Source organism: Austrofundulus limnaeus, unplaced genomic scaffold (assembly GCF_001266775.1).
Source record: "Austrofundulus limnaeus strain Quisiro unplaced genomic scaffold, Austrofundulus_limnaeus-1.0 Scaffold641, whole genome shotgun sequence".
Lineage (NCBI taxonomy): Eukaryota > Metazoa > Chordata > Actinopteri > Cyprinodontiformes > Rivulidae > Austrofundulus > Austrofundulus limnaeus.
The window spans coordinates 221,601-223,567 of record NW_013953043.1 but is presented as its reverse complement, the minus strand read 5'-3'; the positions used below and the strand labels follow the sequence as shown (position 1 = coordinate 223,567).

At 37.8% G+C, this 1,967-nt stretch overlaps 1 protein-coding gene across 1 annotated transcript in view; it reads left to right on the top strand.

The window, feature by feature from the left end:
* Window positions 1-1,398, top strand: part of malb (mal, T cell differentiation protein (MAL blood group) b) — a gene marked incomplete at its 5' end in the record, with an annotated part of 4,374 nt that extends 2,976 nt beyond the window's left edge. Inside the window, 3 exon segments of the mRNA XM_014027365.1 lie at window positions 77-244; window positions 334-456; window positions 1,201-1,398. Of these exon segments, the coding sequence (XP_013882819.1) occupies window positions 77-244; window positions 334-456; window positions 1,201-1,275 (366 nt within the window).
* Between the last annotated feature and the right edge of the window lie 569 nt (window positions 1,399-1,967).

Genomic DNA, 1,967 nt, shown 5'->3' with positions numbered 1-1,967 from the left:
TTATAACCCCCCCATCCCCCGTGTAAATTACGCGGGTGGATACAGTAGATGAAATCAGTCTTGTCTGTCCTTGCAGGTGTTTGGAGGTCTGGTTTGGATTCTGGTGGCATCGACACACGTGTTCCCACCAAACCCTTTGGGATGGGTGATGTTCGTCTCCGTCTTCTGTTTCATCATGACCTTCCTCTGGCTGATCATTTTTGCCACTGGGGTTCACAAGAGCAGCTCTGGCTGGGCAGCTGCTGTAAGAGAAAAAAAAAAATGAAATGAAATAAAACAAAGAAAACCCTGTGATGAGCTTTGATTTGTGTAAAATCTCTTTGGTGTCTGCAGGACTTCATTTACCATTTCCTAGCAGTGCTCTTCTACCTCAGTGCAGGGGTGGATTTGGCTTACATCACGTTTCAAAATAAAGAGAACGATACGAGAGTGTACAAGATTGATATTTCTGCTGTGGTAAGCATTGAGCACGCTACAAGTCACGTAACATTTCAAAAGTACCTCCTGGTGCGATGCAAGTGTTTAGTTTTCACAGAGGAATCTCGCTTTTCCCAAAGAGTTCAGTCTTTTTTGGTTGAAAAGACTTGAACGTTTTTATGCATTTTTTGATACTTTTCATTATTCAAATTGCAACGAGTGAAGAAAGAACAAAGATGTCTGGATGACTTCTTCATATGGACTAAACAGATCTTTTGCTTCTTCCTCGTTTGCATCAACATTTAGGAGCCACTCAGAATGAATCAGCAGCCCCTCTACATATCATATTTTCAATCTGTACAGACGAAGGAGGGGTAGCTAATTAATAAGACTTTTATTTGACTCAATTTTACATTTAAACAAAGTAAGCAGACCTGAATTGATTTTTCTCTGCAGACATTACAAATCTAAATACTTTAATATGTTTCGTTGTTTTGAAATGTTTTGAAATCCACACTGTCAAAAATGTCTAACTTATTTCTATGTTTATTTCCTTTCATGCTTGACTTCTTTTAAACCTTTGTTTCCATCAAACTTTCCATCCATCCATCCAAAATAATGGCCGAAAGAGCATCAAAAACTTGAAAGAACCTCTCTTGCAAAAGTTCTTAAATTTGCTGACAACTAAATATCTTTTAAATTCACAGCAAAAATGAATTTAACATTGTTATTATCAAAAAACATTTACACCTCATGCTGTGTTTATTTGTTTGTGTGTTCCAGGTTTTTGCCTTTGCATCCACACTTCTCTACTTTATCCATGCCATCCTCTCTGCCATCCGGTGGAAACATTTCTGAAGCCACAGACTACAAGAAATGCAGCACATTTTATCTGCAACAGTTCACACAAAACACACATGTTTGTTCTTCAACCTCGTAGGGACCGTGCATTGACTTCCATTCATTTTTTTAGACTTTACAGCCTAACCCTGACAATTTAACCTAAAATTAACCTCACAGGTACTTACCCAACCCTAAAACTAACCTAAACCTTGGTCCTAAACCTAATCCTCCACCTGTAATTTGCATTTGGACCCGTGCGGACCGGGCATTGGTCCCCATGATGTACTTCCGTCCCCACGAGGCTGTCTTTTTGGGAAATTTTCCCCACGTTGTAGGAAAAACCCGTCCACACACCAACACACACACACACACACACAAACCACACTCATGTTTAAGTTCATAATTCTGTGTTTGTGTGGCTGTTAGAAATATTAAAAAAACAGCTCAAACATGGTAGTCAAGGCTTTTTATTTTCTGTATGTATCATCTACCAAAAATTGAGCTCATTTTGAAGCTTTTGATCTCCATTATTAATGTCACACAACATTTATTTAAGCGAGTTGAGGCTTTCTGAATGAGCACTGTGAAATTTAGAAAGAAAAATAAAATAGTTAAAAAATATGAAAACAAATCTTGAATACATTATCTTTGCTATTATTTTTTATTGTTGGATAGAATAAACATACACACACACACACACACACACA